The 23,343-nt window shown below is 47.6% G+C and overlaps 4 protein-coding genes across 8 annotated transcripts; 2 read left to right on the top strand and 2 right to left on the bottom strand.

Annotated features, from left to right (window-relative positions):
• The first annotated feature begins 157 nt into the window (after nucleotides 1-157).
• Nucleotides 158-3,910, top strand: LOC100830573 (probable LRR receptor-like serine/threonine-protein kinase At4g37250). The gene is made up of 2 exons (XM_010231407.3): nucleotides 158-2,540; nucleotides 3,030-3,910. Exons 1-2 carry the CDS (start codon nucleotides 596-598, stop codon nucleotides 3,749-3,751), a joined length of 2,667 nt encoding a protein of 888 aa, XP_010229709.2. The 5' UTR covers nucleotides 158-595; the 3' UTR covers nucleotides 3,752-3,910.
• A 23-nt stretch (nucleotides 3,911-3,933) lies between these two features.
• On the bottom strand, nucleotides 3,934-8,734 carry LOC100825696 (UPF0047 protein YjbQ). 4 transcript variants are annotated; one of them, XR_001405284.2, is made up of 9 exons: nucleotides 8,372-8,732; nucleotides 8,191-8,251; nucleotides 7,289-7,383; nucleotides 7,170-7,203; nucleotides 6,761-6,815; nucleotides 6,627-6,669; nucleotides 5,902-6,118; nucleotides 4,952-5,259; nucleotides 3,934-4,307 (listed from the first exon to the last, which is right to left on the bottom strand). XR_001405284.2 is itself a non-coding variant. In XM_014897020.2 (7 exons), the coding sequence occupies exons 1-7, from the start codon at nucleotides 8,612-8,614 to the stop codon at nucleotides 6,047-6,049; spliced, it is 603 nt and encodes a 200-aa protein (XP_014752506.1). In that variant the 5' UTR covers nucleotides 8,615-8,732; the 3' UTR covers nucleotides 5,737-6,046. The 4 variants fall into 4 exon arrangements, 2 of the variants coding, with proteins under 2 accessions (XP_014752506.1, XP_024316010.1); XR_002964115.1 differs by lacking the exon at nucleotides 3,934-4,307 and adding an exon at nucleotides 4,380-4,758; XM_014897020.2 differs by lacking the exons at nucleotides 3,934-4,307; nucleotides 4,952-5,259 and having other exon boundaries at nucleotides 5,737-6,118.
• Nucleotides 8,735-9,287: 553 nt separating this feature from the next.
• LOC100830265 (protein TIC 21, chloroplastic) lies at nucleotides 9,288-11,899 on the top strand. Its single transcript, XM_003560288.4, has 4 exons — nucleotides 9,288-9,608; nucleotides 10,470-10,727; nucleotides 10,998-11,201; nucleotides 11,556-11,899. The coding sequence occupies exons 1-4, from the start codon at nucleotides 9,354-9,356 to the stop codon at nucleotides 11,661-11,663; spliced, it is 825 nt and encodes a 274-aa protein (XP_003560336.1). The 5' UTR covers nucleotides 9,288-9,353; the 3' UTR covers nucleotides 11,664-11,899.
• A 305-nt stretch (nucleotides 11,900-12,204) lies between these two features.
• On the bottom strand, nucleotides 12,205-21,362 carry LOC100829964. Of its 2 annotated transcripts, none has more exons than XM_010241424.3 (9): nucleotides 16,357-21,362; nucleotides 15,879-16,074; nucleotides 15,633-15,777; nucleotides 15,166-15,238; nucleotides 14,461-14,548; nucleotides 14,079-14,352; nucleotides 13,961-14,003; nucleotides 13,763-13,866; nucleotides 12,205-13,153 (listed from the first exon to the last, which is right to left on the bottom strand). In XM_010241424.3, exons 1-9 carry the CDS (start codon nucleotides 21,098-21,100, stop codon nucleotides 12,743-12,745), a joined length of 6,078 nt encoding a protein of 2,025 aa, XP_010239726.1. In that variant the 5' UTR covers nucleotides 21,101-21,362; the 3' UTR covers nucleotides 12,205-12,742. The 2 variants fall into 2 exon arrangements, with proteins under 2 accessions (XP_010239726.1, XP_003560335.2); XM_003560287.4 differs by having other exon boundaries at nucleotides 15,633-15,780; nucleotides 16,357-21,361.
• Nucleotides 21,363-23,343: the final 1,981 nt, after the last annotated feature.

Below are 23,343 nucleotides of genomic sequence, written 5' to 3'. Positions count from 1 at the left end.
TTTACGAGGCCCTGGCCATCAATCCGTGAATCGCGATCGTCCACACTTTACTTAACGCTCGGCCGGTGGCTCGTAGTAATACTTTTTCGTACAACAAGCCGCGGGGCCAGCCAGCCGGTCGACCGCGTACAGTAGAGTCGAGAGACAGGTATCCGAAAACGACCGCTGCACTGCACTGCTCTCACTCTTCCTTTCTTCTCGAATCTCCCCACCCAAAAATTTCGAATTTTTTTACCCCAATGAATTGATAAAAATCCGCGTGGAACGCCCTTCCTTACTCCTCCTTCCTTCCCCCACATGCCCTGCCATTGCCAGCCCACCCTGCCGCTGCTTCCTCATCCTCTTCCTCCTCGTCCCGACCCCCTTCCATTTCTCTACTGCTAGTACTCCACTAGCTAGCGCCTAGCGCCGATCTCCGGACAAGGTCCGGTCAGCTCCGGTCAACCCGCCACCAGCCAGTCCTGGCAGCTGCCTCCCAGGCTTCGGCTTCCGGGCTGTACATCCCGACTCGGCTCACATCCCATCCATGGCGTCCTTGTCGGTGCCGCTGTGGGATTGATTAGTTTCAAATTCGCGCCGCGGCGGCCAAGCGCAGATGGAGTGGAGGAGGAGGCGCGGCGGCGGCGGCGGAGAAGGTGGTGTCGGCGGCGGCACTGGGGTGGCGGCGTTGTTGCTCCTCCTCGCGCTCGCGACGGTCCCCGGCGCGCGCGGGCTGGACGACGACGGCGCAAACTCAGACGCCGCGCTGCTGCTCTCCTTCAAGCGCGCCGTCACCGCCGACCCGCTCGGCGTCCTCTCCGCCTGGTCCCTCTCCCCCTCCGACTCCGGCTCCGGCCAGTACTCCTCCTCCGCCTGCGCCTGGAACGGCGTCATGTGCAACGGCTTCCCCGCTTCCCCCAACGCCACCTCCCCACCGCCGCCCGTCAACGCCACTTCCAACTCCAACTCCACCGCCGCCGCCATCGACGCGGCGTCTCTGGCGGCAGCCACGACGGTGTCCCGGGTCATAGGCCTAGTCCTCCCCAACGCGCAGCTCTCGGGCACCATCCCGGCCGACCTCGCCCGCATCCCCCACCTCCGCCACCTCGACCTCTCCAACAACGCCTTCAACGGGACCCTCCCGTCAGCCCTCCTCCTCAACGCCTCCGAGCTCCGGGTCCTCTCGCTCGCCGGCAACGACCTCTCCGGCTCCCTCCCTGTCCCTTCGTCCTCCTACCCCAACACCAGCCTCCTCCAGGAGCTCAACGTCTCCGACAACGCGCTCTCCGGCACCCTTCCCGCAGAACTCCTCCGCCTCCCATCCCTCGCCGCGCTGGCCCTCGCCAACAACTACCTCGCCGGCGGGCTCCCGGGCGGCGGGCTCGGGGACGCGCTAGAAGTCCTCGATCTGAGCGACAACTACTTCGAGGGCTCCCTACCGTCGGATTTCGGCGGGGTCAAGCTGAGGACGATGAACGTCTCCTCCAACAGGCTTACCGGAGATCTCCCGGTGATGCTCGCGGCTGTATTGCCCGCGAACGCGACGGTGGATCTGTCGGGGAACAACTTCACGGGCGCGGTCCCGGCGGCGGGGGTGTTCGGCGCGCAGCCGGCGGCGGCGTACGAGGGGAATCCCAGGCTCTGTGGCCCGCCGCTGGACCGCTCCTGCTCCATCCCCTCCTCGCTGTCCAAGCCGCCTAATGGGACCGACTCGCCGCCGGCGTTCGCGGCCATTCCCAAGAGTTCGGGGCGAGGTGTGCCGCCGGGGGATGCCGCTGAGGGGCAGGGCCCGGGTGGTGGTGGGCAGGGGAAGCTGCGGCCCGCGGCGATTGTCGCCATTGTTGCCGGTGACCTTGCCGGCGTCGGGATTCTCTTCGCGCTCTTCTTGTATGTTTACCATGTCAGGAAGAGGCGGCGGGAGCGTGGCATGGCGCCGCCGCCGCAGCAGCAAAAGAGCGCCCGAGGAGGAGACGGCTCAGTGAAGACGGTGGATATGGACGTCGCCGGAGTTAGAGAAGACAGGGCGTCCACGTCCACGGGGTGCTGCATTGGCCGCAGGAAGAGCGACGGCTCGGAAAGCTCCTACTGCACGGCGTCGTCTTCGGACGCGGGCTCCGATGGCGACGAGGACATCAAGAGGAGACACCCCGGCAGCTTCATCGGCTGGACCACGCCGCAGCACCACAGCAAGAAGCACAACGAACAGCAGCAGCAGGCGGCGCAGGCGCCGGCTCCGGCGACGCTGGTGACTGTGGACGGGGGCGGCGGCGAGCTGGAGATGGAGACGCTACTCAAGGCGTCGGCCTACATCCTCGGTGCCACCGGGTCGAGCATCGTGTACAAGGCCGTGCTCGCCGACGGCACGGCGCTGGCTGTTAGGCGCATCGGCGAGAGCGGTGGCGCCGAGAAGCTCAAGGACTTCGACGCGCAGGTGCGTGCCGTCGCCCGGTTCCGGCACCCCAACGTCCTCCGGCTCCGGGGGTTCTACTGGGGCGCCGACGAGAAGCTCCTCATACATGACTACGCCGCCAACGGCAGCCTCGCCAACATCGCATTCACCAGTAAGCTCCCACCTGTTAGAATCCATTGTTGCTTACCTGCATTATCTTGCAATAACTGCATTGGATTGCTTGCATAGATGGCACCTTTGGTCAAGCATGATCCATTCTGCTAAAATTTCAGGCTGCAATGGCGTCGGTCAGCAATTAGTACTGTACTGTACCGTACTAATGCCAGTGATATTTGCACTGCTCATGGTCATAATTCCCTATCATTTGACACTAATGGCACAAATCATTTGCAACTTTTAGCACTGATTTCTTTTACCAACTCTGGTACAGTACTAGTACTAGTACCAGGACTACTCCTCACTTGCGAATCAAGCAAAACCTGAAGGAAATGTACTAGGCTAGTACATAGCAAGGAGTACATTCTGTCTTGATTAATATGGAAATCTTTATAAATAGCTTCTTGATTTTCTCTCTTAGATTGAAAAGGCTGCAGGTGTTGTTGATTGCTCACTGTGTTCTATCGACATTGGTGGTTTTCAGGGCGGTTCGGCGCATCGTCATCACCGATGCACTTGAGCCTGGAGGCGCGGCTGCGGATCGCACGGGGCGTGGCGCGAGGGCTGGCATATATCCACGAGAAGAAGGGCGTGCACGGGAATGTCAAGCCAAGCAACATCCTACTTGGCGCTGACATGGAGCCATGGATCGGGGACCTGGGGCTGGACCGTCTAGTGTCCGGCGAGGGCATGTATCGGAGCGGCGTGGGAGCATCAGCGCGACTGTTCGGGAGCAAGCGGTCCATGCATTCAACGAGCAGCCTGCCGGACCTGTCCCAGATGCCTGGGGGTGCCGGGGCGAGCCCGTGCACCTCCTCCTCGTCGACAGCCCCGCCGCCATACCAGGCACCAGAGTGCCTCAAGAACCTGCGGCCCAATGCCAAGTGGGACGTCTACTCCTTCGGCATGGTGCTCCTGGAGCTGCTCTCCGGGAGGGTCTACTCGGAGGTGGAGCTGTGCCAATGGCACGCCGGCTCTGTCGCCTCCGCCACTGCTGATGAGCAGCGCGGTCGCGTGCTGCGGATGGCTGACCCCACGCTCCGTGGCGAGGCAGACGGCAACGAGGACACCCTGCTTGGCTGCTTCAGGCTCGCCTTCGCCTGCTGTGCCATGGCGCCTGGCAAGAGGCCCTCCATGAGGGACGCTGCCGTGCTTCTCGACAGGATGCCGGCAGCCTCCACCTCCACCGCCGAGACTCCTTACTGATGGCTTGGCAATAACTTGACAGGGAACCATGGATGATGGTAGGGTAGTAAAAAAGATTCAGTCTTACTGATGGCGACCTTACTGTTTGTAGATTTCGTGTCACTAATTTTGACGATCCTGTGATTAACCCTTTTTTGCAAACTTGCTGTTTACTGCTCTGGTTGTATTGTCATTCCCCACTGTTACGAATCGCAATTCCATTTTCCGTTCTAGTCTTTTACTACAAGAACAATAACTGTTCAATGGTACAATGCCTCCCGGAATTTACCATAATAGGAAGCAGGCAGAAAGAAGAAACTATGTGCCTTGGTTTAGTAAAAACTTTTTAAAGTAGGAAACTCACTCTGTTGGGTGATGCAGAGTTCGGTGTCTGGAGCATATAAACACGCAGCCGTGTTTTCTGGGTCGCAGGGTTTTTTCTGTACTTCACCTCGATGCAGATGCAGAGTAGCCTAATTAATCCAAGTGGCCAAGAGGACCAGAAGAAGATGAGATATAATGATCCAGCATTCTCAGCTCTCATCTTGGAAATTGATTCTTCGGAATGTAATCTCGGCTGAATATATTCATAGGATCAACAAAATTATAACGTCAACAAAATACTTTTCGATACAAATCTATACGTAGATTTCAAGTATCCAACGCAAATATTTAATAGGTGGACAGTCAAAGTTTTGAAAACGTCATGTTCCTCTAGAACTGGAGGGAGTAATTTGTTAATTAATGCTAGTACGTGCATGCATATGTGCTTCGCCTACACTACTTGGTGCCTGGTGTGCCGAATGGAATGTTCAAAGCAACATGTCCAGCCTCACAACATTTTCTTTTTTTTCCCCAAGAATTCCTAACATATTTTGGTACGCCGGAACGGGTCGAAACAAAGGAATAGATTCCCGTGCTGGCTGTACAGCTACTTCACAGGTAGGTCCAATCCAACAGTGGTTCGACAACTAGAACAGATCAAGATGGCTGGACAAGACAGGCTTCTGCCAAAGCAATTATCTCTGCTGCACAATCAATTTTAATCATGAATTAGTCTACAAGAGTTAATGCAGTGCTTTAAGGGTACCTGCTATGTTTATCAATGTTATCAGCTTTAACACATCCCATTCCCAACACTATGTTGTAAGGCTAGGCCCTCAAGGTGAAGAAATCTGGCTGTAAAAGCAGAGCTATGCAGCAAGATTTGAGAAAACTTACAGTCAGAGTGGAGTGGAGTGCAACCCTGGCTAATAATAACGAGTGACATACTCCCATGATGCAGATATTCGCCACAGCTCAGCAAACATATCTTCCTGTTGTCATCACAAGCTAACTGACAGTTCAGCTGCACAGGCCGGCCACAGGGGTCCTGATAGCAAAGAACAAAAGTTCTTGTTACACCAGCTGGTGGTCAAACGTGACGTCTCCTTGTCAGTTGGCCAGTACTCAGTTTTGTTGGAAATCATCAGGCGTGAGCTTGTTTCTAGTAATTGATCAAAGTACTCTCCTTTAAATACAACAGCAAACTTTTTCCTGTCAAGGATATTCACTGAAAGGTGTAGATCATAAATAGTCTGAGAAAATAACTGCAAGGATGAAATTGAGTGATCAGAAAACAAGGCCAGAAGAATCCTATAAAATACGATTCCATAGCATGAGGAAGAAAAAAAATGGTCTAATAGAAGTACTGAGGAAGAACTAACCAGGCACACAACCATAGTGGATGTAATCAGGCACTATTAACTTGAGAACCACCAGGACATGCAAAACTTGGTATGATAAAATTGACAGGGGAGCCGCCAACTGTGGCTGCTACATTCTAGAAACCACCACCTGTGAACCTGCAACACTGCCCCTACCCATTGCATGAAGAAATGGAAATCTTAAGGGCATCCAACAATAGGGTTACTCAATCTTGCACATTTACGACTGCAGGTTTTATGCAACCAAACACGATTTTTTCGCTCCCATGTTTTCCTTATTTACTCACTTAACTACTAAACTCAAGAAATTTTGTGCATACTGGTCAAAACAGCAGAGTCAATGTCATGACATTTTCACTTGTAAACATAACGATTATGAAATATTTCTGGGAACCAAACTGCCACAGCTAAAATGTTTAAGATAATCACACTAACCAAATGTAGGAATAAGCTAGTAAAGGATACGATCTATCTCCCTTGTACAGGGCTACATATAGAAGATTACAAATAAGATTCACCACGGAAGTTCATATCATAATTGGAGCAAAAGCTTCAATTTAGTGGACATCAAAATCATCACAATGCATTTGCAGCTCCTAGCATTGACCATTCACATCCCATTGAGCGTAATCACAATCGTGCGAGGTGTAGGATAATCACGATGTTCACAGAGCCATATACCCTGGAAACAGAAAACAGGATGACCAAGATTAGTTATCGAATTACGTGGTGTCACTCAAGAGTATGACACGAGATGCAGGTGTTGGAACCAGAATTGGATTCAGGTACCCGATTCGGCAAAATAAAATCATAGCAAATGTCACTCCGACATGCACATGGACGTGGATACCGGAGTATGAATGGGTTCAGGTGTCAGATGCGGCAATAGAACTTAGGACACGCATGCCTGAGTCACATTTAGTCGCTGCTAATATTGAGAGTATGTCATTGCACTTAAAAGTCAAGTTTAAACTCAGATCTGATACAGGTGGATACTAGATCTCTTTATACACTGAATATACCAGTTCCTACAAAAAAAATACAGCATATCTATTCATCTGAACCAGAAATTATATTGGATTTTCAATCAAGTCTATCAAGAAAATAGAACTTTAAATACCGAGAGCAGATGCAGCTAAGAATATTATACTATAGTATTAGCAAGCATGTAATAAAATATTTTCCAGCACCTGCCAAGTTCCCATGTTGAAACGCCCGTTAGTGATAGGAATCCTAAAGCAAAAAGTAAAGTGTCACTCATCTTTTTAGACAGTCACTCATTTATTGCAGACGCTATGGATTATTGGGAGGGTGGGGGGCATACGTCAAGGCACAACCAAACATTGATGATTTAATATGTGCTGGCATGTCATCAGGTCCTGCAATCACAATCTGAGTTTTAGTGTGTGATCTAATCACGTAAATTATGGTTTCTGCCTATCAAAAACAGAAATGAAGACAAGAAAAACCACATCTCATAGAATAAACCACCTGGAAGCCAAGAACAGCTTACGTAGTCATGTAATTAGTTTCCTAAGTTTGTACGACAATTATGAGAATACAAAATAGAATGCGAAGATTAGACCCTAGTCCATAGAGAACTAAACTTTTTAGAGTCCATAGAGAACTAATGGACCACTATAAAAGGTACATCATTATACATAATGCTATAATTTAAATAAGAACACTCAAGGAACACCAAAGAGCAGCCATTCGAGGCTTCAAATCCTAACCTTCTATGGTGTGTCTCCATGGAGCAGATGTACCCTGATTATAATGAAACATAGATTAGAAGACTATTCTAATAAGATATCCCTGAACAGAAACAAAAACGTAATAACACACCATTTACCTCTGGAACAATTCGATTAAGGAATGTTTCGGTGTCAGTCTGGACATCCGGGTCATAGTTCTCATTAATGGTCAGTGAAGCGCTTGTGTGATGCACTGCAGAGCATAACCATTTTACTGTTTATAACAAAAACGAAAAACTGTCCCACAACAACAAACATCAGATACTCCATACTTTAAGTAAATTAAACAAATGACATTAATTGATACACTCCACCATCTGGAATGTTAAGTTCTGCTCTTCCTCTAATAACACAACATATTTTTGCCTCCTAGATAACTGATTGACTGAATGGGTAATTACAAGTCGCTGACAAACTCAACATCTCATTATTTCACACGCTCAATTTATTTACATGCTAAAGTTTATAAATCGCTTGAAATCTTCCACAGCTCCTAAGTACCTAGTCAACATTTTTTATATGCAGCAGGCAAGAAGGGGCGAGTCACTTCATACCATTGCAAAGTCAGTTGCACTGGAAATATCATTGGTGTGTCAATAACATGTGTCCTGAGGGCCACTAGTAACCTCCTACACCTTTATTATGGAACCGAGATAATTTCTCATCCTTAAGAAAACCTTTCAAATGTGCTCAGTAAACTAAATTACATGACAACATGCTTGCAGCACATAACTTCCAATGAAAAACATTGAGCGACCAACTTTGAATATCGAGCAGTGCCACAGACCTCCGCTGTCTTGCCGACAAATTTAACAGTGCAAGTGTGCAATTGATTCTCACCAAATCCTCCACTAAACAACCATGTAACTCCATAATATCAATAGTACTAATCATCTGTCAAATCGAATCGGCATGCTCTTGCTACTGCTAGGTGCCTAGATACTCGATCAGCAGGACTGACAGAAGAACAAGGTACAGAAACACAAACTGCATCACGTACAGAAGAGATGCGCCAGCCCGCACTTGAACTCGGAGAGGTCGCTTCTTATCTCGTGCATAATCTGCAGGTATCCAAGTAATAAACAACAAGACGATAGCGCCATCATCGTCCACGCTGAACACACACAGGGCCAGGGCCCAGGGGCATGCCAATACGAACGAGAGGGGAGGCCGAGGCGCACCTTGTGGGTGATGAGATGGCAGCCCCGGCGCTGCGGCGGGATGACGACCGTCCTCTGGGCCCAGCGGGCGGCGGCCGGGGAGGAGGCGGGAGCCGAGGGCGCGGCGAGGTCGCACCGGACGGCGCCGGCGCGCGCGGCGGTGCGGCGGGGCCGCGTGGGGGCGGCGGCGGAGAGGGAGAGGGAGAGGGAGATGGGCGGCGCCGGCGACAGCGCCAGCGCCGACGAGGTTGCTGCCGCTTGCATGATCGGACTTGGGCGACGGTGGATGATTCGGGAAGCGGCGGCGGTGGCGCGAGAGGAGAGCGTGTGGTGCCGCGGCGGTTGCTTCCTTGTTCTCACCTTTTGTGTGGGTCTGAATTTCTTCTACTGTTCTTTTTAAGGAAAGAATTGCAATCTGCAAATTGATTTCTATGATTTTTTACTGCTTTTTGTGTCAGAATGGTTTCTGTAAACAAATGGTGTTTTAGATAAACTTTAGTACTATCATATTAAAAACATAAGAGCCGCTTAATTTGGGACATATATCACTTAAATTTTCGTGTATTTGAAAATTACCGCAGCAAAGAAGTAAAACCAAACCACCGCAAATACAAGCTAAACATATTTTCTCCGATCGACAATAATTGTTTCAAATTTTGTACTAAATTAGTACAGACTTGTACTTAGTCTGAGACACTTAATATGGATCGGAGGAAGTTTCTTTTACCTGTGGTGTTTTCTTAGAAAACTGTTTAAAAACCTGTCAAAATTAAAAGTCAAAATGTATCTAGATACTTTTTATGAATAGATACATCTATTTTTGTGCAAATTTGGGACAAAAATTATGAAACGAAGGAGTACTGAATTCTATGTGATTACATCGAACACAACACAAGTTTACTTTTGAACTTGAACTGAAGAAGAGACGAATGGGGATGCCTTGTTCCCAAAGCGAAGAAGCGGCGAGAAACCCGTGACCCTTTCCAAAACCCACGCGCAAAAAATGCAGGCGCTCCTGCTCTCGCCGGCGGCGGCGCCACCGCGGCCGCCTCTCCCGACGCTAACGCGGCGGTCTCTGTCCTCCTCCGTAGTAGCTCTCGCGCCGTGCGTCTCCGCTCCCTGCCGCGCGGCCCCCTACTCCGCCGCGGCCCGACGAGGCACGCCGTCGCGCCTCGCCGCCGCGGCCGCGGCGCCCGGTCCCGCCGAGCCCGCGCCGCCGTCCGCCGAGGAGGAGGCCGACCGCGCAAAGCTCGCTCAGGTATCCTCTCCCTCCCTCACTCAACCCTTCCGCTGATCTGTCGAGCCCCACTGCATTTAGTGATACCGTCGTGCTAGTACGATTTCTGTTGCCTGATTGGGGGAATTTAGCTCCTTGGAAGAACCTCTTATGTGCGTGTCCGTTTTGCCGATTGCTGCAAGGATGATTGGGAAGCTGTGCTCTATCGAGAATGTGCAGACTAAATTGCGCAATTCTTGTTATGCTGTAGCAAATCCATTCTGCAGGGCAGAGCAGGCTGGTATGAAGGAATGGAGCCATACCTGTAGTCATTCAGGGTGTTTTGGGGGATGTATTTGTTTCTTCACACGTGTTTTGCATCTAGTTATTCTCCGGTTTGAATCACCATTATATTTAGACCTAACTAAGAAGAACCACACTTCATTTTCCACTTGGATGCACACTCATAATTGTTTCTATCAAAATCTCACTTACTATTGCCGCGAGACGGTGACTTTAACATGATCCCTACTGGTTTCCTGTTCGTTTAGAAAAATGTCACTGGGTTTCTGGGACTCTGGCGGTGCTAGTGCCTGGTTGGTCCTTTATTTATTTATGTTTCTGAAGTTTTTGCTGTAACTTTTCCAATCCTTGTGTTATGTGCTCTTTTTGACATTCCAGTCTTAGTGTAGTCTGTGGCTAAAGGTTAAAACCGTAAATCCAGTGTTTTCGTGCTGTTTTGCCCCATGGTTTTCATGGTCCATCACTCCATTGTCACACTTGCTTATTTTTAGATTGAAAACTTTAGGAAAGATTCCGATAATGTCACACTTTCTTTCTGTACGTGCTATTTACTTGACTCACGCATTAGCTTTCCTCTGTTTTGTTTTCCTTGTTTTGCAGGTTAGCAAAAGACTAGAGAAAACAGGACGTTATTTTGGCAGTTTGGGTACCCTGGGATTCTGGTCTCAGTTGGTGTGCACAACTGTTTCGGCTGGAATTCTGTCGTTCTCTGCAGTGGCTACTGGGAATGCAACAGCTCCATTTACATTCTATGCAACTGCAGTTGGTATCATTGCAGCCTTTGTCTCCGTATTTCGGTCGTTTAGCTATATCCGTCTTTCTGAAAGACTTAGGAGAACATCGACCGAACCTGCAAAGGTACTCCTGTTGCTGAAAAAATCTTCCACTGCACAATTGCTTTCTTTGTTGAAGAATCGTCGCTCCTATGCACTCACTGGTATCACCTTCCTTACCTGTCTACAATCAACTCGTCATCTTGAACCTCACTGATTTGACGGTATCGCATTATTATGGTATATGCGCCACATGGTAGCCTGCTACTTGATTTGTTTGAAACTGACATAGTAATATTTGGTTGTGTTTATATATGCATTTTAGCCAAAACTAAATTGAGTGTTCCTTCTCCAGGCTCCTCCACGTGCCGATGTGGTGAAAAATCTGAGAAACAGTGTTGTGGTTAATGTTATTGGAATGGGTGCTGCACTTCTTGGGATGCAGGCAACTGTTGGTGCCTTGGTAGCAAAAGCTCTCACAACCTCCTCGGTGCCCTACTACCAGGGAATATCCCCTGGCCAGAGTCCTGTCCTCGCTTTAGATGTTTTTCTTGTTCAGGTATGGCATTGTTTCTTTCCTTCATTTTGATCATTGTCAGTAAGAATTAGCTTCCAGTGGTGTGCATTTTCCTCCCAACTTACAAAGTGGTTTGTTTGACTTCGTAATGCGAACATTACTCTACAGGGTTCGTAACGAAATGTTCAATCTTCACCAAATAGTAGAACATCCTAGGTCAGGACTTCGGCATAATTGAAAATTCACCCTTTAGATTGTGCAATCATAGGATGACATTTTCCACTTGCCACTCTCTGCTTCCCATCCTAGAAATGTATTCAAATATTTTTGAACCAACGCATGGTATGTTTTAGTCAGATTAATTGTTCAACTGACATTGTCTCTCGTCATGGACAGGCTTCAGCCAACACCATCCTCTCGCATTTCCTTGGGCTATCGAGCTCGCTGGAACTACTGCGGTCTGTAACAGTCCCTCAAGCGGAAGCTACCCCTCGACCGGTGTGAGCTACAGGCTATAGTTTGTCCAAATGAAGTGTATTCGTCAGTGCTGGAATTCGTTAGTTTTTGGTTTGCACTGTACTCTGAAAGCGCAATAGTTCCTATTTTTTTTCCTTTCTGTGCATGGATATTTTCAGCTGTTGATAAGCATCAAACCGTCCTGTCGCCTTAATTTTCGTATGTGCGACTCTCTTGTATATTTGAAGAATAAATTCGTTGCATATCTCAGATGCTTCAACCTCTGTTCGTTGAGAGTAAGTCCACCGATGTGAAGTAGCAGGTCTGCAGGAGGAAAACCTGTGAAAAATAACAATCTGATTGACCAACAATATACTCCACCAGTGCTAAAACCATAGACCTTGACGTCTTCTTCTGAATGCTTACATTTTATATAAAATCCTCACAATCTCGGAATCCAGAACCAACATCTAGCTCCGCATTCTCAGTGAAGTGTGTCCAGTTGAGAAGATGGATCTGAAACTGGAAAGTAGAGCTTAGCTATGCCAAACGCCCCCTTAGAATATATACGGTGCCACTACAAGAAACAGATAAACGAGTAGCTCAAGATAATTTTGATTTCTCCCTGGACAGGTAATATAATTGTTTTTTACATTCGACTCTAGGTGAAGTTACATTACATGGGTAATGCAGCAAGTTGCTCTCACTCTCTGCGCAAAACCATAAAACCTGTCTAAGTACAAGACGAACGAAAATGTGATGGGCTGTAACAAAAGACAGAAAAGATGAACTGGACATGTTGTTTTCCCTGTCTATATGTCAGCTCATGAGCTTCCTGACGTAATGTATAGACTTGAAACAGAGGTGCAGTGAGCTCTCAGCTTGTATTAACAGCAATATCTGAGGTAATCAAAAAACTTGCCAGACTCCTCTTGTGATCCGAAGGGGCTTGATTTGCTTGTGAAGAATATTAATCTGCACGTCCAAAACTTGGAATATCCCTAGTCCAATCACATCAGCTGTCAAACTCTAGTCCTCATGATCAAAAGCGGCTTAGTTTGTGTGTCAAGGGTATCAATCTGCACAACCGACAGGTCGAAATTCCCCCAGCCCAATTCCATCAGGTGTCACACTCTTGCTGTTCTCATGATCCGAAGAGGCTTGATTAGCGCATCAATACTATCAGCCTGCGCATTGAGATCCTCCGAGTCCAGTTCCATCAGCTGCACACCGTCTGATGCACCATCCTCTGCCACACCGTCAGAGTCAAGTCTGATGAAGTCAACAAAGTCCCCACCAGAGAAAACATGCTGCAGTTTCTGCACGTGGTCTTGGTCTGACGAAGCTTTCCTTGTCTCACGGTCATGTCCAATGTTGGTGTCAAAATATCGTCCCCAACTACTGTTTTGGGGGGTGTCTGGTCTGCTTCTCTTGGATTTGATTAGCTTCTTTGGATGATGAAGTTTGCAACTAGATTGTTGTGCGCACTCTCCTGTCGCCTCAAAGACCGGGCATACATAGGTGTGCTTTCTACGACACTGTTCGTAACAGAGATTAATTCAAGACCATGAAAAGATTAGTGATCTTGGTTCAGAACATAAAAAAGTTTGTGGAAGCCCCAAAAAGTTCATAAGCTGTAAACCATTGCAATATGAAAACATGCTTATTAACTAAGTGCAGAGCAAGCTTATCTGGCAGAAACAAGTTTCAACCAAAAAGAAGAGTAGAAGACATACCTATATAGACAGTTCATCACTTAAGAAAAAACTGGACAGTCCACGTTGACACAAATACAAATATACATGTCACAGATTCCAGCAAATATGCTACTGGTCCCATGCAGTGAATTATATCTACCATGAATTTTGCATTAAAAAGTAGTTGATCAATAGACGAGAGAAAAAACATGTTAACATCCTACTTAACTTATTATAGTTTTATATGCATGACAGGGACATTTTGTATAATTTCACTTCTGACCTTTTTTGACATGTTAATGCTGACCAAGTTACAGAATTCCATCTAGCTATAGTAATAACAAAAAACAGAACAAGCATGTATCTGACTTACTTTATAAGTCAAGGTTAAAGTGTTTTTAAGGCAAAACTTGATAGGATCGATAGAGCTATAGTAATATCATCAAGTACCTCATCACCATCTGCACAATATCCCTTTAAGAAGTCTTCACAAGCAGGAGCATTAGAATTCACTTTCACATGCCTATAGGGACAAGCTGTGTTGGTGCAGAGACCTGCCAGTGAGATGCCAAACATATATGTAATCGAGAAGAAGCTTGCAGCAAACAAGAGAGTAAGACATGATGCACTGAGAATGAAATGAATAACCTCTCAGAAAATATGAACAATCTTGCATTCGTTCTGGAAGGACCTGCAGAACAGACTCTTACAATGAAAGAAATGTCAAATGCAGGATAAGCAGAAGAATCAAGAGAGAATGTCTTACCTGGTGAGTCAGTTTGCAGCTAGTATCAGAACACAGACCTTTAAGAAATTTGGTGCAAATAGTAACTTTAGCACGGTCATGAATATAACGACACTGGCCTTCAGGTTTCTTACACTCGCCAAACCGAGTGAAGAATTGACAGTACTGTGGTTTCTTTGGCAGGCGTCGTGATCTAACAGTGTGCAAACTCCATCGAACTTTCTCATTTGCTAGCATGCGGATCACTTTCTTTGGGTTCCTAACCAGTTGGTTACCTTTGCTAACACGCACATATCTGTTCCAAAATAAGACATGCAGAGAATGAGTCAAGTTCAAAGATCAAGAATGCAAATAACTGCTGATAAGATGGCACAATGAAAGCAACAGCATAATCAATACATACTCGTTGCAAGTTGAAGACCTCCTCAAATCTGAAGATGCTTGATTGTTGTTCATTAATTTATTGCCGTCGACAGATACAGAATATTGATCTGCAAATTTTGACAAGCATGAAGAGAAAAAAAAAATACTAACCAAGTGAATTCAAGGTAATATGTTAAGCGTAAGGTACACCAACTGGACACACTGATAAATGTAATACACCAACTGTAAGCACTGATGAATGTAATAATTAACGAGGTTCTTATAATCTTTGCACTGCACTTTGAAATGGAATCACTACCAAGTCATACTTTAACTAAATAAGCACAAGCGCAGCAAAAATGTTCATTCGACAAGGCTCAGTTTGTGGTTTCTAACTGTGATGCAACAAACTTATTTTATAATCCTGTACAGAAAAGCTATCGAAAGCAGATAGAAGTTCGCTAGACAAATGGTAGATGGTAAAATAGACAAAGTGGGTGGAGAACACGGGATTATGAGTAATATGGCGGAGCGTGAAAGTTATTATACTAAAACAGTAACTGAGAGGGCAGTCTTGTAATATGGCGGAGCATGGTAGTTATTATACTATAAACCAATTAAGAAGCAGCCAAACTTATGTATCTCAGAGGAATATATTTTAGCAGTACAGAAATTCTCCGGTAGCAGCAAAAAAGCACTGAACCATATAAATATGGGTATAAATATTTACAAGTCAACAAATTACCACTTCTTTCAGTAAGCTGCTTCCACTTTTCTCTCCTCATTCTTTGAACGTCAGAAACTGCACGTGTAGCTTCCTGCAATCCAGGTGGCAACATTGTTTTGATTGGTCATGTAAATGAAATGCACCATGCATGCACAGGACACAATAATGTGGTCTTCAGATTTAGATAGTGAAATCGCATTTTTCAGAAGTTGGTTGCATAGCTGCTCTCATGACTGTCATGGCAGTCATGTCAAGTATAGTCAGCACAATATAGGCAAGAATCAGCATTTTTTTAGAGGATAGCCAACAAACTTAGTCAGAAACTTCTAAGAGACAATAAGAGCTGCACCAGTAACATAAAAGAAAGCATCTCTCAAATACCTCTCGTGGACTTCCCATCACCATTATAATGAATACAACCGAATTGACGCTGCATTGATCACTTAGTATAAAAAATTAGGAAAGAAGAATATCGATGAAGCTACCTCATTAACCTTTTGAGAACGCTTCTCAAGGGATCGTGACCATTTCAAACTTGATCCACCAACACTTAATACGGGAGATTTCCGTATAGTGAATCCATCAGTTGAGACGGTATAAACCATATCTCTCTTCTTTGCTTGCAATAATCTTCTGTTAAACAATAAGGACAAAAACTTGGTATAAACAAACCAAATGAAATGGTTCAATAGGAAAAGAAAAAACAACCAGCCCAGTCTACTAAATATTACCTGACTAGCCGCAAGGAGCTCACATTCTGAGGGTGACTGCTTCTAAAATTCTTGTAGTATATTTTTCTTTTCCATGGAAGTATACGTCGGGATGCCTTCATATAACCAGTTGCCACGGACACTTTCCTCTGCGGTTGTTGCCCGTTGAGTGTCCACACATGAGAGAAACTCCCCATATTATTTGTTGTCTGAAGAGCTGCATTTAGGAAAGTTTGCGCAATGATAGTTCAAGGAATTAGCATCACGAAGTATGAGGCTGTAGTGTAAGATGCAGGCTACATAAAATAAAATCAATAAGCAAAATGTAAGGGTGCCAGTTAAGGAGCTTATGAATAGTGCTCAACTGCTCATGCCTCACTCTTTGATTTTGGTTGACAAGGTTCAGGTTGTTGTAATTCAAAGAACAAAATATGAGGACATTATACTATGTTGTGCTGGTAACGAAATGGAAATATTTAGATTAAAAACAATAGATTACCTTTACGTGGTATGTCCTTGAACACAGTGATACTATTGTTGGAGGATGCAATATGTACACCTTTGTTCTCACCTGAATTTGAGTTCTTAGCAGTTGTTATTTCTTTTGTGCTTTGACCATCAAGGGAAGAGGAACTCAAAATAATCTGATTTTTCCTATTCTTCAAATAGAAATCAGAGCTTGTGTGTGGCTGCAGTGATAGAACCTTATCCATGGCACTGTTAATCGAGTCATCAGCGTCCTGCCTTTGAGCAGCAACCAGTTGATTTGATTTGGGTCTAACATAAACCACTTTACTAGTATCTGAGGGTTCAGATTTTTGTGCACTTTTGATGCTTGGGAAATCAACACCTGAGTATAACTTACCAACAGACTCTTCTTTTTCGGTTTCAGGACTGTGCTGCTTGTGCAAAGTTTGAGGTGACTGCTCTGGAAGGTTCATGGTAGGATTGATGAATTTGGCGTGAAGTGGTAAAGGAGGAGTCTTTGGTCTTTCAACTGAAAAGTTAGAACGTGCCATGGAATCATTTGAATCAACTTTCCTGACAAAGTTCATGCTTCTCCTCATCACAGGCTTATTCAACTTATTCTGAGTATCTGGATTAGAAGAGGAAGCAGGAACACTTCCCGTTGCTGGATTCCTAATAAGGGCGTTACCCTTGCGTATGTAAGAGTTTTGAATTTTTCCATTCCTCCTCGGTGGTTGTTTAGGGGGTAATCCTGAAGGCTGTGAACCATGCGAAGACGCAGAAGATGCCATGTCACCACGATGCCATGTCTTGTGCCTTGCATTTTGACTTGAGCGAGGAGGCTCTCGGGATAAGCTGGGTATATTCACCTGTTTAGGTACTACCTTGGGAGGCAAAGAGCTTGTAACATTTGTCTGAGGAGATTTTACAACAGATTTTGCAACTGAGTCCAATACTGCTCTCCTGCTATCCTCCTCTGATGCAAGTATCTTGTCAGGAAAACTAATAGAAGGTAGAGTAGATTTGCATGGTTGATGGTCCTTTTTAGCTTCTGAAACAATGGATCCAATCCAAGAAGATAATGAATCCTGATTTGTGCTTGAGTCAACGACAGGACCCTCAGTATTACTGTCATAGGTATGATCTGGCTCAACAGATACCTGAGGAGAAACTAGTTCTGCATCCATCACATCAGTAGATTCTAAAGCTCCGAGAGCAGTGTCAATAGGATTAACAGTAGGGACATCCACCATTGTATGACCAGATTGATCTAAAACATTTATTGAACTAACAGAGTGCAAACCCGAGAGTACTATCCCATCATCATTATCAACATCCTCACTGATCACTTTGGGTGTCAATGGGTCTGACTGAGGCATATCGCTGCCAGATAGCCTAATGCTGTTAACCTGACTAGAGAAAGCATCCATACTTCCACAATGGTACATATCTTGTGTAATATCATGATCCTGACTAACGAGGGTGGCGTCATCCACGCTCTGATCTAAACCTATCCTATCCTTTGTAACAGTAGCATCATTAGCCAGAAGTTTCCCAGCTATTGCAATGTTGTTTACTGTCGGTGGTAAAGTCAGCCAGTTTTGAACGCCTGCACCCATTAAGTCGTCATCAGCTACAACTTTTCGTGTTACAAGACTGTCAAATTCTGTCACTGTGGCAACATCTAATCCTTGTTGACCATTCAACAGCTCATGGTTTTCCTCAGGCTGTCCCTCACTTTCTGTGGTACTGAAATAGAAATTACTGCCAAGTGTCAAAGCTGTAGGAACGGACTGCTCGCTGTTACCAGAGACAGATGAAGATTCGCAGGAATGTGCCAAGACAAAATCAATCTCAGGAGACAGATGGCCTCTATGAAGATTTATCAGTTCTGCAACCTGAGTTGTAGCGCCCCTTTCTACACCATTATTCAAAATAATATCACTGGTTGAATCCTCCATAGGATCGTCATTCAATGATGGCACATTTGTGCTTCCAATATTTCTGGAAGATGGCAGATTAAAGAAATCTCTACCCTCAACTTGCCGGGGAGCATCTGTTTCATTTAAAGCAGTTTCGTCATCGAGATCTTCCATGTGGCTATCCTTGGTTCTGTCAGCTAAATTGAATTCTAGAGTACTCGTAGAGTTACTAGTGCCAGGATGTCTATCATTTGACCCTGTGGGGCTCATACCCACTTCCTCCCCAACAATCTTGCTCATAATAGCTTCTGTTGTACTAGGAGCTTCCAAGTGGTGCATTATTTCTAAAGTGCTAGTTTGACACGAGTCAATGGGGAATTGACTCTCTTTCTTCCTTGTATCCTTATTCAAACTAAGTTCCCTTGTATAAGAAACCTTCACATGATGTGTCACAGAAACATTACCTTCACTTGATACCATGGGCATTCTACCTTCTTTATCCTGGATATTCTCACTGGCGCTGAATTCAGTAGTATGAAGAGTTCCCCTAGAGTTAACATACACAAAACCCTTTTGACATGGATGAGTCAGCATGTTACCTTCTTCCTCACGAGCATCCTGACTCGCATCGACTTCTATTGCCCCAGGAGTTCCCAGAGTCTCATCTAAACAAGGAACACTCTTTCCAACTGATCCAGTCAGAATCATATCCTCATTTTTCTGAGCACCCTCTCTCTCACAGTTAGTAACCTCTGTTGTACTAGGTCCTGCAATGAAATTGCTTACACGGAGAACATCCTCTTTATTTGTTCCAATCAAGATGCCGTTGCCTTCCCTCCTGGTATCCTTGCTTCCACAAACTTCTGGCGTGTCATGATTTACTATAACACCATCCATGCATGTATTGTTTTTCTCACTCACACCCTTACAGACTTTGCTCTCTCCCATGCTAGAATCTTTACACTGATCAGATGTTCCCACGGGATTACTAGCAACTGCAACATTCATTTCACCAGAAAGAGACAAGATTTCACCCTCCTCCTCCTCCTCCTGATAATTATCATTCTTAAACAAAAAGGCTGAATTCCTAGCAGCCGAATCCATGGAGCTCCTATCATCTTTCCCAGGATGTTCAGTCCTACGTGTATTACCAGCCGAAGCAGCATTATAATCAGCTGGTCCCATGGACCTTCTGTCGTCTTCATTTCCAGGATGCTCACTCACACTAACACCTGCTGGATTAGAAACTGCAACGGACTCGATAGTTGAAGCAATTTTCCTTTTACGTGGATTTGTCACATTATTATTTTCATCCGTTTGGACAGCCGCACCATTGCCAGCTCCATCTGTATCACTGGTGCTAACCGAATTGTGAACAGAGACAATATCCTTTTCAGCCGATGACATTATGATCTCACCCTCTTCTTTCTCGCAAGTGTTTGCATTATCAATACTATTCCTATTTCCTGAGACGATTGAGCTACTAATTTGTTGATCTTTGCCTCCAATCTTCCTAACGATCTTTTTGATAACTATCTTCTTCACTTTCTTCACGCCAGTCACAGGCTGAGCAGCCAGGCCCAAATCTTTGCTAGTCGAACCTGCCACACTCTTCTGAACATTATCATGCTTCTCAGAGATCTTTTTAACAGCCTCTCTTTTTTCCTTGGACTCTGGTGAAGGCTTCACAAGAACAGAGGCCAACACCTTCCCAATCTTCTTTCCAGCATCCTTCTTCACTCCTTTACTGCTATTACCATCGTTGCTACCAGCACTCTTCGCCTTACAGTCCACAGAAATCACGCTGGCCAATTCCTTCGAAGCAGACCCAGTATTGTTTGACTTGCGTGGCGAAATATGTGTGTCCTTTGGCAGCTGCCGCGTAGAAGCAGCAGGGCTCTCCTCTATCCGCTGCCACACAGAAAGTCTCCTAGGGGCGACCTTCTGCGGGGTGCGCCTCGGGTGCGCCACAATTGTGGCACGTGGAGAGCCAGATAGTGTCGTCTGCAAAGGCATCTGTACCTTCCTGCCGTCGCTGTGGGTCGAGTAGCTCTCGTGGCTGTAACCCAGATGCGCGGGGGACCTATCTACAAAACTGTCAACCTGTGGTGCATAGTTGGGATGGGGCTGCTGCCTGAGATACCGGGAAGGGGGCGGGCCAGAGCTTGAGGTGCTCTCGACGTCACCACCGCCCCCATCATGTAAGGCGCACCGCTGCCTCTTCCGCGGGCCGGGCGGCGACATCCGGAGCTGGTGGGTGGGGGCATATCTGCGCCTGTCGTCCTCAGCCTCCTCCCACTGGAGCTGCTGCTGCTGGTGATGGTGGTGATGCTGGTGCTGTGGGTTGTGGTGGTGGTGGTGACCCGCAGCGCGGCGGATCTCCTCGTCGCCGTGCCGCTGGTGGGCGTGGTGGTAGTGGTGGTGGGGAGCGGGGCTGTGGTACGTTGGCGGCGGAGGAGGAGGCGTGGAGTACTGCGGCGGCGGCGGCGGGGGAGGAGGCGTGGAGTAGGGCTCGGGAGGAGGCGCGGGGAGCGGCGGCGCGTAGCTGGGCCCGTCGTAGCGGTGCGGCTGCTGCGACGGCGGCGGCGGGAGCGGAGGAGGCGGGGGCAACTGCTGCTGGTGCTGCTGATGCCGTGGAGGGTTATGGTGGTGGTGGTGGTGGTGGTGGAGATGGCCGTACGGCGCCGGCGGGAGGGGCTCGTAGGAGCCGTACTCGTGCCTGGACCGCACGGTCGCGCCGCCGCTGATGCTGCTTCCCCCCGCGAAGTGGTGGTGCTGCTGGTCGACGTAGTGGTGGCCACCACCGCCGTGGCGGCGATGGTGGTGGTGGTCGTAGGGCGGGGGCGGATCCATGCACCCACGCGAATTTGCAGAACTGCGGCGGCGGCGGGTGGAGTTCTAGGGTTTGCGCGATGTTGGGGATTGGGGGAATTGGAATTGGAATTGGGGCTGGAAATTTGGAATCGGGGATTGCTTTGCTTGCTTGTTTTGCTTTGCCCACGGCCGGCAAAAGGGCAGCTGTATGAATTGATGATGGCCGTGGCCGGCCCTGTTGGGCTTGTGCGCTGCGCGGCGCACAATCTGCTTTGATGAGATTGGATCTGATCGTGGTGAAGGACTTCTTTCTCTTTTCCCTTCTCGGTGCGGCCCTGTGAAAGTAGGCTCGGCCGGCACGGCACGGCAGGACAAGAGTAAACAGAAAACACTCCTCTCTCAAAGAAAAAAGATTAAACAGAAAACACAATTCTTTCCCCCTCTCTCTCTGTAGAGATTAGAGAAACCATATTTCTTTTGTTTTCTTTTGTCTAATTGGTCTATGTTTACTTACCTTTGTGTGCGGCGGGAACCGCGTCGAATCATGGCCCGCGAGGATGTGGGATGAACGGGCGCGAACCGGTTAGCAGTAGGCATCCGGGTGTAGAAAAACGGCGTGAAACGATGACTTCCCATGGGATGTAGTGGACCGCATGGCGATGGAGTCCACCTGGTGTTATGGTGGTGTGTGGAGAGGCGGGCTGCATCCGTAATCCTCCTCTCTCAGTAGAACCTCATATCCGTGATCCAGATCCATGTTTCGCCCTTCGTGTGTCGTATTAGGAATCCAGCCATCTATTTTGGCAACTTGCCTCGACTCCGGTGTTTGTTGATGGGCCGACTGTTGCCTTCCCGTGGTTGAAGACGAGCCGCCTTTGTAGGTGGAGGGGCGCCGTCGGTGAAGACCGGCCGGAGTTGAAGACGTAGGAGCAACATGGAGCCGCCATCGAACAAGTTGGCGAACCTAGCGTGGCAAGAAGGACGAGAGGGTGAAGCGGGTGTTGTGGGGGGGGGGGGGGTGTCGTGGTGGTGTCATGGCAGATGCCATAAGATGGCTTAACTTGGGGCCGATGGACGATGGTGGATCCGGAGGAGGGAGGACGTGAAGAAGAACACGCACAAAACATGCAAGAACACCCAGATCTACCCAGGTTCGGAGCCCTCTTGCCGAGGTAAGACTCCTACTCCTGCCTTGCTGTATTAGCCGAGATAGAGCAGCTCTAGAATGGCGCTCCTTGAGCTGTATTCTTGGGGAAAAAGAAGAAGAAGGGAAAGAAAACCCTAGAACTGCTAAGCCCCCTCTTATCGCGGGGGTAGAGGTCTATTTATAGGCGCCACATGGTACACTGCCATGTGGGTCGAGTCCGACGTTGCTATCTACGGGCCCCGCCAGGCACGCGACGTTGCTCCTGGGTAGTACTATGGGGGACAAGACAACTTTACTTTTACTGTCTGCCGGCAGCAGGTACAGCTATCCTCTGCCGGCCTCGTCAGGGAATCTCCTTTCGGTGCTTCCAGCGCGTGGTCACCTGACACCGTGGTGCAGGCGCTGACCGCTTTTCCGGGGTGATGATGGCTTCGCTTTACTCCGCACCGCTTGGTCAGGATAAGACCGTTGAGGGATCCCGGCTCCTACCGGGGTTCCCGTAGTCATCTTGATCCTGAAAGCTTTACGAAATATAACAGTCGTGCCGGCATACACTGGGCATGCCGGTTTAGCCGACTTAGCGTTAGTCACACTCGGAGATGCCGGCATGTTTATCTAAGCCGGCCTAACCTCCGTTATCTCGGTTAGAACTGTCTCTGTTAACTCGGCTAGAGTTGTGTCGACGTGACCCTACCCGGGGTCATCCCCCCGACACTAGTCCCCGAAGCTGGTGCGGTCCGGCCTAAAAAGATGTCGGGTTGCGACAGCTTCCCACAACAGACCATCAACAGTCTATTTGGGTTTAGCCGAGAAAGATGCGGGGTAATTCCCGGTTCAGCTAGCCGAGACAAATTTAGTCCGGGACTCCAGGTTGAGATATTTGCTCAGCTTTTAGCCGAGATCCTTCTCTCTTTATGACTGATAAGCGAAAGCTCCCATTTGCCAATATAACAGCTGCCAAAGGGAGGATAAGGCTTCAATTACTGCCATTGCGCCTTTTGAGGCGAACATGCCGTCGCGTCGGACAGTAACGCCGATATAGCTTTTAAAGATAACCTCGGTTCCCGCACGAACAATTATCCGTCGGATATTGCGGGATTCTCGGCTGCCCGCCGCACAGCAACCGAACGCACGC

This window comes from Brachypodium distachyon, chromosome 1, assembly GCF_000005505.3.
Source record: "Brachypodium distachyon strain Bd21 chromosome 1, Brachypodium_distachyon_v3.0, whole genome shotgun sequence".
Taxonomy (NCBI): domain Eukaryota; kingdom Viridiplantae; phylum Streptophyta; class Magnoliopsida; order Poales; family Poaceae; genus Brachypodium; species Brachypodium distachyon.
The sequence above is the reverse complement of the archived record's forward strand: the minus strand, read 5'-3'. Positions and strand labels throughout refer to the sequence as shown.